Source organism: Prunus dulcis, chromosome 2, assembly GCF_902201215.1.
Source record: "Prunus dulcis chromosome 2, ALMONDv2, whole genome shotgun sequence".
Classification (NCBI taxonomy): Eukaryota; Viridiplantae; Streptophyta; class Magnoliopsida; order Rosales; family Rosaceae; genus Prunus; species Prunus dulcis.
This window is the reverse complement of record NC_047651.1, coordinates 20,494,877-20,508,997: the sequence shown is the minus strand read 5'-3', so window position 1 is coordinate 20,508,997 and position 14,121 is coordinate 20,494,877. Positions and strand designations below refer to the sequence as shown.

The 14,121-nt window shown below is 36.2% G+C and overlaps 2 protein-coding genes across 8 annotated transcripts; one reads left to right on the top strand and one right to left on the bottom strand.

The window, feature by feature from the left end:
• Nucleotides 1–1,188: 1,188 nt before the first annotated feature.
• On the bottom strand, nt 1,189–3,551 carry LOC117618351 (pectinesterase/pectinesterase inhibitor PPE8B-like). The gene is made up of 3 exons (XM_034347940.1): nt 3,284–3,551; nt 1,524–1,623; nt 1,189–1,435 (listed from the first exon to the last, which is right to left on the bottom strand). The coding sequence occupies exons 1-3, from the start codon at nt 3,549–3,551 to the stop codon at nt 1,189–1,191; spliced, it is 615 nt and encodes a 204-aa protein (XP_034203831.1).
• A 4,543-nt stretch (nt 3,552–8,094) lies between these two features.
• LOC117618641 (alpha-taxilin) lies at nt 8,095–14,006 on the top strand. 7 transcript variants are annotated; one of them, XM_034348311.1, is made up of 13 exons: nt 8,095–8,327; nt 8,833–9,056; nt 9,135–9,299; nt 9,420–9,508; nt 9,761–9,869; nt 10,301–10,368; nt 11,146–11,223; nt 11,672–11,736; nt 12,056–12,122; nt 12,234–12,416; nt 13,218–13,274; nt 13,403–13,498; nt 13,650–14,006. In XM_034348311.1, exons 2-13 carry the CDS (start codon nt 8,846–8,848, stop codon nt 13,782–13,784), a joined length of 1,323 nt encoding a protein of 440 aa, XP_034204202.1. In that variant the 5' UTR covers nt 8,095–8,327; nt 8,833–8,845; the 3' UTR covers nt 13,785–14,006. The 7 variants fall into 7 exon arrangements, with proteins under 7 accessions (XP_034204202.1, XP_034204200.1, XP_034204196.1 ...); XM_034348309.1 differs by having other exon boundaries at nt 9,132–9,299; XM_034348310.1 differs by having other exon boundaries at nt 8,099–8,327; nt 8,840–9,056; nt 9,132–9,299.
• Nucleotides 14,007–14,121: the final 115 nt, after the last annotated feature.

Here is a 14,121-nt window from a genome sequence, read left to right as displayed (position 1 = left end):
TCTGCTTTTATACGTACCAACATAATATCCTGGCAAAAGAACAAAAAGAATAGGCAATTTCCTCTGGTCCTTGGATCACTTGATTGCAGCATGTAGGCATGTTTGCTACTAATTGCTTGTTCTCTTATACAGCTAAAACATAAGATGTCTTCAGCCACTCAGCTATCAAATCTGTCGTTGGGCAAGAGCAACCTCAACTGGGCGCAGTAAGGCTGATGCTTTGAGCTGCTTTTATACTCTGCTTCATAGACTAGTATGCTAGCCTTCTAATTCTAAAACTTCAATATGCAGATTGACAAATTAGAGCGACTCAGGGAGAGGATGATTAAAGGGCGTGAGCTTTTCCGCGATACTGATTCCACAGAGTTTTTCATAGTAACGATACCCACTGTAAGATCTTTTGAAAACGTGATTTGATACTGTAATAGTTTAATATGTTATGAGTTCACTTTGATAGAGATCAGTTTACAAGATTTATATTCTACAATGTAAAATTTAAACTTCTAAAAAGATGCATCATGCGCTTGGAAGTTGGGCTGAATATGTTCAATGTTCACAATTTTTTTTTTTCTTCTTGTTGCCCAGGTGATGGCAGTCATTGCATGGCTCTTTGAAGAAGGAAAGCGTGTGTTGGGTAATTGGGTTAGACTTTGTTGGGTTGGGGTTGAGTTTTTCACAACCAAGCTGAACCTCTGACCAAACTTATAGCCATGAAAAAAAAATAATAATAAAAAAATTTGATGAAGTGATCTTAAACATAGACTGAGGATCAGGATGTAATCGTGTAGGACTTGTATATGTTTTCTTATAATGGGTAGTTAGAGCATAAGGCTTATAATGTTCAATTTTCAAATTTGTTTATGTGATGTGCTATTTTGTAAAGGAGAACAAATAGTTGAATTTTGAGAACAACTCTGCCTAGATTGCATTAAGATCAACAGTGTGTGTTGGGAAATTGGGTTAGACTTTGTTCACTGCCAAACCCTAAACCAAATCTCCTACAAGATACATCCTCTATAATCCTGGTGCAAATGGGACACCGGTGGATGGCAGCCATGAGTTCCCACCAATAAACTTAGCCACCGTAAAGGAATCGGCGTTGGACGCCTCGGTAATGACATGATAACCAGGCCACGTGACCCGGTTTGAAACCGAGGCACCTGGGCCATTGTGTATAATACAGAGTGCTCAGAGCAGATTTCCCATTCCACTCAGCAAACCCTCTGGCCTTATAACGTTACTCATAGATGACTTCATGAACTCGGTACGTGCATATTTGCCCCAAGGTCGACCCAAGTACGTGGGCGTCGAGTTCACATCTGCCGCCAAATCAAAATCTGCTTCAATGCTACAATACTCCAACGAGAACCCTGTCGAGTCTTCTGCAAAACGACCACTAGCGGTGAGTGTGTTTTGTTGGTCTTTGATGTTTTTCCTGGCAACAATTTTAGAGGGTTGGAAAACCGCCGTGCCCTAGCCGAAGATAAAGTCCATGGTGCCGCTTGCACCGGTGGAAAGCAGACTGGTCGCCGCCGACTGAAAGCGCAACTGCCTGCCTATTGTTTGGTCCTGCAGTGTTCTCAAATCCTATGTCCATTGCAATGAATCCTTGGGCCCTTACATCTGCATCAGCAATCAATGAAAGTTAATTAAAATGAGGCCTGTGTTATCTTACTTTGATATTTAGTCTTGAAAAAGAAAATAATATCTTAATTATTTGGATAAAAGTTTTGATGCCTTACCAAATGTAGGTGAATCAATTGTTTGCCAACCACTAGCATTGCTTCTATCTCCAGATATGGTGGTAACACTCACAATATGTAGCACGATAAGGACCAATCCAAGACTTCAGCAGTTTCACCAAGCAAATCCTCACAATATGTAATGACCATATTAGTAGAATTTTCATCGTCTTCGCCAGCATGCATATGTGACATGGTAGAGGCCACATTTTGCACAAGTTCCGTGGTCTTCTCCAAAGAGTTTCTGAATACAGGCAAAGGAACATTTATCAAGTGGGGTCAACATTATCAGCACGGAGGTCAATGGACAGAGAAGATGGACAAATAACGAAAAAAATGAAATGGCAGGACAACTTCATGAATGGACTCATCGCACCAGAAAAGGTAAATGACGAGAGAGAAAAAAGGGCTACTTAGAGAGAAGGCAAAGAAATATAACACTACGAACAAGAATGTCTTGTATGAGTGTGTGTGTGTGTATATATATACAGAGAGCTTCTATTGAGGGATCCCTCAAATAAGCTTATTTGAGGGACACCCCTTATAGGCCCCATTCCAGATTGTATTTCACTAATCCAAACCGTCTATTTTGTAGATACTCATTCAAAGATCATCTCTACAAAAAAATCACTTGAATCCGATATCATTTGACCACTCAATTAAGTTATTGAAATTTTAGCATTTTCTTGAAGCACCGTGTTCATTGATTTTGTAAGACACAATTGGATGTCGAAACGATTTCCGATTTGTCTAATTTTTTGTAAGGATGATCTATGAATGAAGACCTAAAAAATAGATGGTTTGGATCATTGAGAAAAAAATTGTAGGGTACCCTAAAGGGCGTCCCTTAAATAAAATTATTTAAGGGATCCCTCAATAGAAGGGGACTGTATATATATATATATACGTAGAATACGATATACACTACACCACTAGATTGGTTGTATTGGAGAATACGATTTATGATGACATTTAATACTCTCCATTCTCCTCTCCCTCCCTAGCAAATGACCAAAAAAAAAAAAAAGACTAAACGGTTGATTTCCACCTAAACTTGTACTTAATTTTCGATTGATCCATTATCCCCTTGTTTTTAGAAAATTAAGGATCTCAATTATTTTTAGTCAATTTCTCCGTATCATTAAATTTGCTCACATTCAATCCAATTTACTGTTAAAAATGGTCACATTCCATGCATGTGACACTTAAATAAAGAAAAAGAAAAGAAAAAAAGAGTATGGCACAGCCCCAGCCTGCTCCTACCAAGCCCATCCTCCCCTAGCCACCCCATCATACTCACCCGAACCCAGCATCCCCTCTTTCTCCCCCCGGCAAACCACTTCACTCAATGTGCCCATGTAGCCCATGGGTGTCTTGACAAGTTTAGAGGAGATCCTTATAATTGACATCCTTAATTTTCTATAAATAAAAAAAGGATTAGGGGTTAAATAAAAAATTAGGTACTAATTTAAGGGAAAATCAACAGTTTAGCCTTTATAAAAAAATATAAAAAAAAAAAAAAAGAAGTTTTGGTGTCTTACCAAATGTTGCTGACTTCATTGTTGCCCAACCACTAGCATTGCTTCTATCTCCAGATATGGTGGTAACACTCATGCCCTCTCCAATCAACACCAAGTTAGTCTTTGTTTTATCAATCTTCGCATATTCTTTGTAAACTCCTTTCTTCACAAATATCACAAACTGCTTCTGGCTATGGCTTGGTGCAGCCGCAATGGCATCCAGGGACTGATCATAGGCATGGCTAACCTGGGTTATAGGCCAGGTGGCTTTTTTTTGACCCCAGCTCATAAAAAAAATTATAGCCCAGTTAGTAGCGGATTTACTAAGGTGCTACCTTATTTCCATTTTCAACATTTAAGTAAATGTCTTTCTCCTTTTACTTTCATTTATTTTTATATTACTCCATTTACTTAAGTTTACAATGTAAATAAAGAAGTACCCCCCAATTGGATTCAAATAAAAATACTAGAAAATCAAATTCTCACCAAATCAAAATATGAAAAATCGGTTTTAGTGCAAAATAAGATTTAGGCTAAAAATGATGGCTCATTAAGTCAATATATATTTCATACTAAAATCCCATAAAATTAACTTTTCTTATTTGATGTGTAAGGAATAAAAGCGGCCAAAAATTATCTTGAGAAAATGATTATTCTGAAAAACTATTTTTCATACTTAGCCAATATTTTTACACAACAATTTTTCATGTATAATATGAATGCATGAAGGGACCTAAGGTTAATCTAGTTAAAAGCCGCCACAATAACCTAATTCTTACGTATTGAAGAAATAAAAGCCGCCAATTTTTGTTTACCGAACATGGAATTGCTTTACTTTACAGCTAATTATTTTCAAAGCACAGCAGAAGCAACTTTTTTTAAAAGTGACAGCAATCCCAAACTGGCCTTAGTATGTTTATATGTAAGTTAAATTTAGCTCAGTCAAGTTTGAAATCCTGGGTCCGTCCCTGATGGCATCCATTATTCTCTTGAATTTCCCATTCTCATCCTGTGACAAGGTGACGTCTGCCGTCCGGGAAAGTACAGGATCATAAGGATCAGGATCTGAACCTGGAGCTGCAGTAACATTATGACGATGAAGATGATGTTGCTGCTGCACTTGGATCATACCAAGGACCTCATCGATTGATTTTGTCACTTGTCTAAGGCTCTCCGCAACATTTGAGTCGATCATATTTTGAAAAGTGTCCACGCATATCTTTTCTTTGGATTGCGAAGTACTCAGCCATGTTCTCATATGGGAAACGACATCAGCTGTGCCATAGATACAATAATTTTCTTGTCATTTTAACTCAATAAATATAGAGATATTTAGTGATATACCCATTCTTAGCACTAATATTATAAATAAATCATACACAATTGAATTTCTATAAACAAACCCAAAAAATGACACCTGGCCTTATTGAATTTAATATTGATTATTAAATTACTTTGATGCCGTATTGAGTGTTTTGGGTATTTTTATGAGATTTTGGGGTTGGGCTTGTTTTAAGAAATTGATTGCAGTTTTGTAATTTATAAGAAGTATTAAAAGCTTTTTTGTTATGTTGTAATGGGCTTTGGGTGTGTTTCTAAAATCCATTTCATATGGAGTATTTTTATAATTTGAGCCTCTATATTAGGTATAATAGTGAATCTCCCTAAATAAAATTGGACTGCAGGAATTTTGAGTAAATACAGGGACATCTTTGAAAAGCAGCAGTTTGCATTGGACTGCAGGAATGTAAAAAACTTTTCTCATGATATGAGTTAGGCCAACCCAAGCTCATAACAGTACCTCGGGTCATTTCTATCGGCGTGATCAAGTATAGAAACAAAGAAAGAAATGTTGCCTTCCCCACTTTGCAAAAGAAATGGCTAATACAAGTACACACCTACGTATACGATCGACGTTATTTCATGCTAAAGAATCGATCAGTACGTAGATGTTCATGATTAGATGAAATGCATGCATGCATGCATGAATGGATAGATCATGGATGCAGATACATTAATTTGTTATAATAGGAGTAGCTATAGCTAGCAACAGACGCCACTGCAGAACCCATAAGGTCCAATGTTAATGGGAACGCAAACACAGCCGATCTGGCAAGGAGCCACCAAAAAATTGCAGAGGTTGCCTCTGCACCCATTGATGGTGCCCACACCTCCACTCGTTTCTAGCTGTTTCATCCTCCCTGACATCAACGCCAAGCTCTCCTCGTTGAGACGACTAGCCATGGGAGCAGCTACCCCAATATTTCCATCGTAGAGATTATTGGCATCGATGATTTTTGCATCACATTTGGCGTCAGGCTTAGAGGCGGGTGCTTCAGCAATATTGTTCTTGCTAGGGTTTCCATAGGCAGCTGGAGCAAAGGTGGACACCGTAAGCACCATGGTCATTACCACAGCAAAACATAACTTGTTGCTCATCATCTCCATAGTTTTCCAATATCTTGATTCTACGTACCCCTTTGTCTCTGTCTCTCTCTTGAGCTCTTGTTTAATGACTTCTTCTGAGTAATTTATATATAAGTTATTATAACCAACAATTGCATGCAATATGCATGATTTAGTTTCCTCATTGGGATCTGCCTAGTCTTTTGTGAAATAGTACCATACGGCAGCCTAACTTAGAAATAACTCATGTTAATTTCGTGCCTTGTTTGGTTTCATAGATAACTAATCACGCCATCTTTTTGTGTCCTCCAAAACATTCAAACCCTAAACCAAATATATACACCTCATTAAACCCACGAATCAAAAAACCCCATCGACAAACCAGGAAAATAAAAGTAGCAAAAAAGTGAAACTTGAAGGAAGCTTCAGGTGGATAGCTAATTTGACAATTGATATGACAAGGAAATAAAAAGGCTTTTCAGGATAAATATAAAGGGAGAGAGAACAAAAAAGAATGAAAAAAAAAAAAAAAAAAAGAGGATTTCACTAATAAACCTATTTTAACATGACATAATATACAAGAATTTTGACGAGAGCAGCAACTCTGATGATTATTACCCTCATTGATGTCGTCTTTTGCCGACAACTTACTCCGCCATAAAAAGTTCATCAACAATATCTTGACAAGGTCTTTGGTAATATCATGAGAAAGACGAGCACACAAATGATCTCTTAGCCAAATTCAGAATTTGCATGGTCTACTTTTGCAAAGACACAGCCGTACGTTATAGATAAGTTGTTGAATTTCTCATTTGAGAAAAGCGTCAAAGGGTTAGATATCAGCCTTAGAATAAGTAAGTTGCATTGAAGCATTTGGGACGAAGTGGGTTGAGTTTTTACACTCGTTCCATCACAATTTCCGCTCCTCGGTATGATCTTGAACTTGAAATGTATCGACAATCAACACTCCAAATCGATTTCTTTATATGGATATTTGAGTTTCATTTCAATTGTTACATGAACTACTCCAATTTTCATGTGAAAGTTTCAAATTTAAGGGTGGCTAAGATTGGAATTTGGGACGAAGAGCTATCCACCATCGACTGTCCGTGGAAACATTTTCCTGCCCTAAGAGATTTTCTTAAATAATTTGGTTGCATCCAACATTTATATCTCCTTGCTCATGAATTTAATATCCCTCAACTAAATTGGTGACTTGTGTATGTTGTAAGTTGGTTCATCGTGTAAGTCCTTTTCCTATTTGTGTTTGTTGTTGTGGATGGTGTTGGTGTAGGCTCTCATCTTTCCAGAAAATTCAGAAAGACATTGTCTCCACCAATATTATTTCATTGAATGCACATATTATGAACTTAAAAAGTATATTAAATTTGATTTAGCTGCTACAACATATACCAGCGCACACCCCAATTGGCAAAATTCCAAAGGGGATGCAATAACACCCACTCTTGCAAGGGAGCACCAGCATATTGCATATAGAACCTTTACACCCACCACCGCCCTTGCCCACGCCACCACCTTCTCCCATATCTATCTCGTTTATCAGAGTGGGATACTGAGTCTTACTGTTACCGTTGCCATTATCATTAATACGCTCATTGCAGTTAATTATATCAGCAGCGATAAAGACAGTTTTTGTGGCGAAGGTGGACAGAATTAGCACCATAGCCACCCCAATCATACCTAGCTTCTTAATATCGGCCATATCATATGGTATAGGAATGTTTTGTGCATGCCTAGCTCTCCTTCAAAATCCTTATTTTATAGCTGTTGCATATGGTACAAACCATCATCTCATTTGATTTTGCGTGACAGAAACTTTATTTTTTTGGATTTATATTTTATGAAAAGTAACGTATTATTCTGATTATAGATGGAGAGCATATTTAATAAACATGTCAAATAAAATAAAACTCTTATAGTAGTAAACCTTGATATTTAAGACCAAACTTGTCACTTCGTACTATATATGTACTTTTGAACTATAATAATTTTCTTATGACTTAGTGTCATATCCTTTTTTTTTTTTCTTTTATATAATTATCATACACATGGTATTTTTTATGAAATTTATTTGTTTAATAGAACTGTTCGATTTAACATTTCTTGAAGTTTCATTAAAAAAATTATCTGTGTTTGAACAAATTTTCACAATTTTCATAAATAGTCATTGATATAAGAATATACAATTTTCACAATTCTCAACAACCTCATATGCTACATATTGAAGGGTATAGCTTCAATATAAGAAAACATATCGTGTATGCCATGGTACTAGTGTCTGCGACATTCCCCCTTCCCTTTCGAACTTCTAAAAATTATATATATGGGAAATATTATCAAACAATAAAAATAAAAATGAATTGGGGTACAAAATGCTCAATTCAGACTAATGAAAAATATGAGAGAAAATTAATAAATTAGGAGAACGAAAAGTGTCGTTCTCTCGGTCTAACACAACAACTAGGTGGAGTGAAGGTGAGTGAAAAGAGCGCAGCACAAAGATCAGTTCTTCTACGGAACGCACGCACTGGACACTTTCCACAGATAGAGAGATCACTTCCATTGTCTCAGTTCAATCTCTCTCTCTCTCTCTCTCTCTCTCTCTCTCTCTCTCTCTCTCTCTTTCATAATCTACCTGGTAATGTCTCCTTCTTTCTCTTTGTTTCATTTCTTTTTCTCTCAATTTTCGTTGATTACTGTTCAGATTGCTCAATGATGCCGATGGTTGATTGTTAGGGTGTCTGAAATTTTCGTATTCTTTCTTATTTTTCTCTTGATAAAGTAAGAATGAATTTGTTTCTTTTTTGGGTTGGTTTCCCAGTGAAAGTGTGAAAATTTAACCCAAGGTTGAGATTTTAATCATAGTTGGTGTGGTTTTTTACTTGGGCACTTCTTCAATTTCATTCTAGGATATCTTAAACAGCTTAAATATGGAATCTTTTTGAGTTTCTCTTAGGTTCTCTTCAAATTTTCTTAGCAACCAAATGGGTTCTAGTGTTGCCGTTTCCTGAATGACAGCAGCTGCAAAACTAGATTGTAGTCTCTGGCTCTTGCTCTCTCATCCCTCTGTAAAGGGATGGGCTTTTTTGTTCTAATTCTTAGGATGGTATAAATGTTGATGGTTCTAAGAATGCATGATGAAGATTGTAGGTAAAAATGGAGAACCCAGAGGCAAATCAGCTTCCTGAAGTTGATTCATTGCCTGATGGGTTTGTTGAGAGCCCTCCAGAGCCCCTGGCTCCTCCAACTCCAACCTTTGAACAAGAGAAGCCACTGGACAATCGTGAGGATGATATTGCCTCAGATATAGATCGTTCAAAGGAACCTGTAGAAGAATTGGCTGCAGATGAGTTTCAAACAAGTCAGGGTAGGACAGAGAAGACCCAGAAACTGAGAACCTTTCCTGTTCCATTATCGGAAACTGATAGTTCTGATGTTTCAGTAGAATCAGTTCAAGTGCCCAAAAGGGCTTCTACGGAGCAGACAGAAGAAGGAGGTACGCTAGTCATGCCCGACTCAGCTGATTCTGTTTCTGAGACTTCGGCTGGGGTACCTGAATGCAGTGAGGTAAAGGAACAAGTTGAAGCAAGATGTCAAAGTTCAGAGAGACGTAAATATCTTTACCTTTGTGATTTTCCCTTTTTGAAAAATTTAAGTCAAAATGTGTCTGGTCTTTTTCATTTGATCTCTTGACATTAGTTTGCCACCCTCATTTCTCATTGCTTTTCAGCGACTGAAGGAGGCTCAGATGCGTCAGCAGCCAATGTGAAGGAAACATCATCATTGGAGAGTGTTGAAACTCTGAAAAGCAAAAAGACAGTTAGTACTACGTATTACTTGATCTCTTTTTTATATGATATCAATTTGTACAGTTGTTGATCCTTGCAACCTATGCAAGAAATCATGTGTGTGATTTTCTTTGTTGAGACTAATATTTGTGATGCAATCTTCACTCAAAATGTGTAGCTGCAACCACATTCCCACGCACACATAAATGTTTGCCTATCACACAAATATGTTATACATGTAAGTCATCAGTAAGGTCAGTAATTTGGACTAATTTTGCCTCAGGAATCCACTGAAACCAAACGTAAGAGTGCAAAGCGTACCTTTAAATCAGAAAAGGAGTTCATAGAGTTCACCTTGAAGTATCAACAAGTTCTTGCTGAAAGAGATTCAGGTATTTTGAGATAGTTGTGCTAATGTTTACACCCAGTGTTTCCATAACTAATATACTGATGTTTACACCTCCGATAGGGTTATTGTGGGAGAAATCATATATTTGTTTAGGAACAGTGAATGTTAAGTATAATGCATTTATGCGGTAGTATAATAGTTGATGTAGAAATGGACTACTTACACATATGATGTTTGTGTGTCATAAATTTTCATGAAGTCAAAGGGTATGAATAATTGCCAATTATCAGTAACTAGATGTGATAATGTTGATAACCTAAATTAAGATTAATTTCTGATGGAAAGATGTAGCTTTTGCGAAGTCTTAGTGCAGTGGCATACCTTCATTGTATATATACATGGATTTTTATTGATTATGAGCAGTATTGTAGATGGTTTTATTATTTATTTACTTGCATCCTCTTTTCTTTCTAGCCATTTCTGTTCGAGATAAGCTTGAGTCGTTGTGCAGGGAGTTACAACGCCAGAACAAAGTGCTAATGGTATGCTATCTTGACTGACTGCATATCCTTAAAATGATTTTTTTGTGAACTTTCACATTTTCATATTTTCCTAGATGTTCATTATCATAATTTTCATCGCAGTGTAATTCTTTAACTTGTTTAGGTTCCATTTGACCATGCAAACTTAATTCTTACTTTCTATTAATAGCCATTGGTGAATCGAAGTAGATGTCAGAAACTAGTTTTTACAACCATTGGATGTACCCTTAATACATATATCTGGGCCTTGTACGACTCCCTTTTATTCATCCCGTGACAAAGCTCACTTAACTACATTGCAGGCCTGTGACAAGTTGCCCTCGATGTCTTCTTTTTTTTTTCTTTTTTTTTAGTAAAATAGCAAATGTGCAAAGAGGCACCTGAAAGTATTGATTATGTTTTTCTTCGTTCTCCCATTACTTTGAGCTTGAGCATAGGTTGTTTCACGAAGTAAGGGTGCATTGGGTGATTCTGCATTCTTTTCTATCGTTAGTGATTGAGAAATATTTGGTGAAGGAAAAAAAGGATAAATTTTTGTGGAGTTGAGTGAAACTTTTCAGTTCATCTAAATAAGATCTGCTGTTATCATCATGTCCGCTATATTCAACATTTTGAAACGATAAGTTCACATTATTGACTTGTGATCTTTTACAATTTTTATGTCGATATCTTCTCTACTTTGACTGTATCGTACCGTTTGATATGATAAGTTGTGAAGTTGATCAATACTCGATCGCCCACCTAGAAACATTGATGGCTTCCTGATCATTTAAACAGGATGAGTGTAAGCGGGTGTCAACAGAGGGGCAGAACTTGAGATTAGATTTATCAGTCAAGTTCCAAGATGCAATAAAGGTTTGACAATTTATAATATAATAGCTTTTCTTCAGGGGATTTGAATATTTGTAGTTGTTGGCTTATTAATTTGTAAGTTGACAAGGTAAAATTAATCCAAGGTTGAAGAAACATTACCTCTATTATACACTACAAAACATGAGATCTTTTAAAGTTCCAAACACTCGATGTCCATATTTTTTCTCAACTTACAATTCTGGGTGTGTTGAAAAGGAAAAACAGACAAGATTTCTGTTCTGTCATGAATCATGATTATTTACATGCTCAAGAGAGCACATACAAGCAATAAGAGTTCAGTTAATTAACAAGTTTTGTATTCTTTCCAAACATTGGAACTCAGAACTAGTTCCTTTCCATTTTAAAAGCAAAATTTATCTGTTCAGTGCATTATTTGTTTTTCAATGCCTTTTTTAAATGATATTCTAACATTAAGTTCTTATGGTTATAGGATGTGAGCAATAAGCTAGATGAGCAAAAAGAAGAATGTATCTCTCAGCTAAAGGAGAATGAAATGTAAGAGCCAGATGTCATGAAAACATGTGCTTACTATCTTGATGCATATACTGAAGCAAACTTGAATTACTTAACTTGGAGATCCCTTGCACGTGCATGTGTCAATGAGACTGAACTCGATTAATTTCATCCTAAGTGTCATATATTATTATATAGGATAATGTCATGTATTGTTTGTTATAAATCTCTGACAACAAAGAATCTGTATCTTTTTTGTTGACTTGGTTGATTGATATCATTGGTTTATTTCTTTTTTGGCTGTCTATAATTTGTCTTTGTTGTGTTAAAATTAGTTAAATTGGCATTCATTCATTTTCAGGTTAAGAACCAAGCTGCAGCAGCTCACCTATCAGTATGCTCTTTCTGAACAGCAATATGAACAGAAGGTAAAATTTAACTGTAACTTGTACAAATGACGTTAGTTCACCTATAATGATTGTTTACTTTATTAGGTAGGGACTTAACTTTTCTTTAGTGGCTTTGTTTTGAATTAACAGTTAAAGCAGAAGTCTCTGGAGCTTCAAATTGCTGATTTGAAGATTAAGCAGCATGAAGAGAAGTTAATCCAGGAACAGTCCCAGATGAAACTATATGCAGAACAGGTGTCACAGTTACTATCAACTGAAAAGAATTTGCGCTTACAGTTGACAGCTGATGGAGAGAAATTCCAACAATTTCAGGTAAACTTCTGTGTTATGTGTTGCTTTAAACCATTACTTTGAAACTGTCACCAGAATGAATAACTACTTAGTTAGAGGCTGTCAAATTTCTCTGCAGAATTCTCGAGAGTACAAAACTGAGTTGGTTCATTTTCCCTATAGGCTGTATGGTGTTAGTTATGTAGCTATGCTAGTGGGTTGAGTCTCACGTAGATTACACTCTAGGAGATTGGTTGTTGCATAATTGATATGTTATTCAATGTCATGAAACAAAGAAAAGAGATTACCTTGGTTATCGATGGATAATATCAATAACTTGTGATTTCATGATCTTTCTGTGATTAGTATCTTTGAGTTACTTGGAATTATAAGTCCTAGTTGTTAACAGAGTGAGAGTTGGGCCAAAAATTGGCAACTTTCAAATTGATTGGCAGAAGTGAACTCACCACCTGTCTCCTTGCTCTATGTATCTTTGAGTTACTTGGAATTATAAGTCCTAGTTGTTAACAGGATGAGAGTTGGGCCAAAAATTGGCAACTTTCAAATTGATTGGCAGAAGTGAACTCACCATCTGTCTCCTTGCTCTATGTACATCATTCAAATATTAAAAAAAGTGTGCTTAGAGCCTTCCAATGTATGTCTTCAGTAGGCAATACTGAAGAGAAGGCAACCTACTCTTTGTGCTCAATTTGAGCATTCTTCTTTCAGAATGGACCTTTCAGATACTTGGCGGATCACCTCACAAGTGCTTCAAGCCGAATGTTTGTGTTATCAATACACAACTCTATCTGTTCTTAATTAAGTATTATATTTGTTGTGTAGGATGCATTGTTGAAAAGCAATGAAGTTTTTGAGACATTTAAACAGGAGATCGAAAAGGTGAATTATTCTTCAAATTACATTTTCATTTAGACACACTTTTCCTGATTACTCTAGGGTGGTGTAACTCGCATTATATGCTTGTTTTAAACTAAGCTACCCTGTTTGTTACATGTGCAAAATCGTAGATGGCAAAATCTATCAAAGAACTCAAGAAGGAAAATTTATTCTTGAAGAGCAAATGTGAGAAAACAGATGTTACTCTTATAGAACTCGTAGATGAGGTATAGTTTGCATGCACTTTTTTGTTTCTTTTTCTTTCAATTACTCATCAATCAACAGTAAACGTTGAACTCAGGCATATGCCTTTATGATGCCTTACTAAGAAACAGCATAGATGAGGAATAACACAGATTTTTATGTTGGTCTGAGCAGCGTGAACGGTTGAAGAAACAGTTGGAGAAAACAAAGAATCAGAAAGAAAAGCTTGAATCCTTGTGCCGATCACTTCAAGCAGAAAGGAAGCAGAACTCCATCGGCAGCAACAACTCCGATTCAGTTCCATCATGAACACTGCTCTACTCAACTATGTAACTTAAACTGGTTTTAATAATCACCATTACAAATCTTACCCCAGATACTATTTTTGGCTATGGCTTGATCTCAAGAAACGGGAGAAAATATTAAGATGTTGTTGAGTGTAATTTATACTCTATTATTTTAGCATATTTGTATTCTCTCTATCTCTATGTTAAATCTCAAATTCGGGAATCGGATTTGTTCATTTTGTTATTCTTGCATGAATGGAACTATTATTCTTCCAAAAATTCAAGCTTTTACATCATTTTTATATATTTTTCTTTGGAGTTGTACCTCTTTCTATAATGCATGTTCTTGCAAGGGAGAA

Excerpts from the sequence above, each read along its gene's own strand:
- LOC117618351 (XM_034347940.1), bottom strand. The coding sequence starts at position 3,551 with ATGAGCTGGGGTCAAAAAAAAGCCACCTGGCCTATAACCCAGGTTAGC. Across the intron at positions 1,624-3,283 it reads AATGAAGTCAGCAACATTTG|ATGTAAGGGCCCAAGGATTC; the intron begins GTAAGACACCAA and ends TTGCTGATGCAG. Across the intron at positions 1,436-1,523 it reads CTTTCAGTCGGCGGCGACCA|GAAAAACATCAAAGACCAAC; the intron begins GTCTGCTTTCCA and ends AATTGTTGCCAG.
- LOC117618641 (XM_034348305.1), top strand. The coding sequence starts at position 8,846 with ATGGAGAACCCAGAGGCAAATCAGCTTCCTGAAGTTGATTCATTGCCT. Across the intron at positions 9,509-9,760 it reads CTCTGAAAAGCAAAAAGACA|GAATCCACTGAAACCAAACG; the intron begins GTTAGTACTACG and ends ATTTTGCCTCAG. Across the intron at positions 13,275-13,402 it reads TTAAACAGGAGATCGAAAAG|ATGGCAAAATCTATCAAAGA; the intron begins GTGAATTATTCT and ends GCAAAATCGTAG.